This window comes from Solanum stenotomum, unplaced genomic scaffold, assembly GCF_019186545.1.
Source record: "Solanum stenotomum isolate F172 unplaced genomic scaffold, ASM1918654v1 scaffold29929, whole genome shotgun sequence".
Classification (NCBI taxonomy): Eukaryota; Viridiplantae; Streptophyta; class Magnoliopsida; order Solanales; family Solanaceae; genus Solanum; species Solanum stenotomum.
The window spans coordinates 54,121-56,059 of record NW_026030719.1 but is presented as its reverse complement, the minus strand read 5'-3'; the positions used below and the strand labels follow the sequence as shown (position 1 = coordinate 56,059).

Sequence of the window (1,939 nt, the reverse complement as noted above, 5' to 3'; positions counted from 1 at the left end):
TCCATCAATTACACAAAATCAATACACCCACTTTAGGCCAAATTTAGAGAATTTGAGAAGACATGGGTTCATGGGGATTTCTTTCTAAAAACCATTAATAATCATTAATAACCATATAAATCATCATTTAAAACCTTTTTATGCAAGAACCCATGCTAGAATCGAAATAGGTTTTTGTGTGTATTTGAAAAACCTTGAAAACCTTTTGATTGGGTTCCTTGAAAGAAAGAATAATCAAGGATAAGGATCCCCATACCTCTAAGTTGAAAACCCACGAAAATTGAAGAAGAAGCACTCGAAATCTTCAATCCTAGCTCCAACTCCTCTTCTTCCTTGAGTTAGAGAGAAATATATGAAAGGAGATGGGTTTCTTTTTAATTCTAAGAGGAGTGACTTAAATGAAAGGAATTAAGTCATAAAAAGGTTTTATAGTTTTTAGGAAAAGAATAAAATAGCATAGGGTCAATTTTGGAAAAGGACTAAGGACCCATAAAATCTTAACTTAAAAATTTTGCCCCTTCCCGTCTTAGTTCGCCCCTTTTCTTCAGCCTGACAGTGCTTCAATATTTTGGACATAACGTTTTACTCCAAGGTCGGAATTAGGCAAACTCGGTGGCGTTGGAAAGAGGACTCAAAGACCTTTAATTGGATAGGTAAAGGTCCACCTAATTCATTTTGAGCTAAAAAATATGACCATTTAAAGTTGACCCTTACAACTCACTCGTTCAAATGACTAGTTTTCGGACGTCATGGTCATTTCTCATCATTTCATCAAGTTCTCAACTCCAAACTCACATGTGAGGCTCTAGTTTCACTAGTTCGTTTTTAGGGTCGTTACAAGGTTGGTCTAGACGATGCGGAATGGATACGTAGCAGACATGAACAGTTGATGGTCATTGATGAAAAAAGGATGGACGCGGTTTGTCATGGACAACTCTATCAGAATAGAATGACCAAAGCCTTCAACAAGAAAGTCAGACCTCGACAGTTCACACCGGGGCAGTTAGTATTGAAGAAGATCTTTCCTCACCAAGGAGAAGCCAAAGGGAAATTTGCACCAAATTGGCAAGGACCCTACATGATTCATAGAGTACTCTCAGGAAGAGCGGTAATCTTAGCAGAAATGGATGGAAGAGTGAGTACAAAGCCAATCAATTCAGACGCCATCAAGAAATACTACATCTGAAGACCTCAAGATTAGCGCTTATTTTGTGTACTTTTGCATTTTTCAATGTAACAGAACTACGTCTAGACCTGACTTCCCACGGTGGGGTACGTAGGCAGCCCACATCGGATCCGGTCTCCCTTAGAAAACCCAAAATCATCATTTCCATGTATTTAGAACTACGCTCGACCTGAATTCCCTCGGTGGGATACGCAGGCAATCCTTGTCGGATTCGGTCCCTTGCATTTTTCACTTTCCTATTGTATTTGAGCTACGTCTTGACCTGATTCCGCTTGGATATGTAGGCAGCCTGAGTCAGGCCCGGTCATTGCATTTCATATTTTTCACTTTTCTCTTATATTCGAACTACGTCATGACCTGATTACACTTGGATACATAGGCAGCTGGAGTCAAGCTCGTTTATTGCATTACATACTTCTATTTCTCCTACTTGTATTCGAACTATGTTATGATTTGATTCCTATCTTGGGGATACGTAGGCAGCCTGAGTCAGGCTCGATCGATGCATTGCATAATTTTATTTTTTCTTCTTCTTTACTTATCCTTAGGAAACAGTTCCTCATAGTTAGCATAACCTCAGAATGTTGAAGAATATTAATCGTCGCAGTGTCTGCAAAAGAGCTGGGAAAGCTTCATCAGAAGGGTAAAAGCTACAGGAGGACTATGTTGGATATAGTCAACAAAATAGAAAGCTCGATGGACTTCGGAACATGTCATAATCTAAAAACGCTGGAGAATTACAATCTATACACA

The 1,939-nt window shown here is 39.1% G+C and overlaps 1 protein-coding gene across 1 annotated transcript in view; it reads left to right on the top strand.

Moving 5' to 3' along the window:
- LOC125851777 (uncharacterized) overlaps positions 1–1,939 on the top strand; it is a 13,656-nt gene that overhangs the window by 2,700 nt on the left and 9,017 nt on the right. The window contains exon 2 of the mRNA XM_049531526.1: positions 830–1,135. Coding sequence (XP_049387483.1) covers positions 830–1,135 — 306 coding nt within the window. The remainder of the gene's footprint in view (positions 1–829; positions 1,136–1,939) is intronic.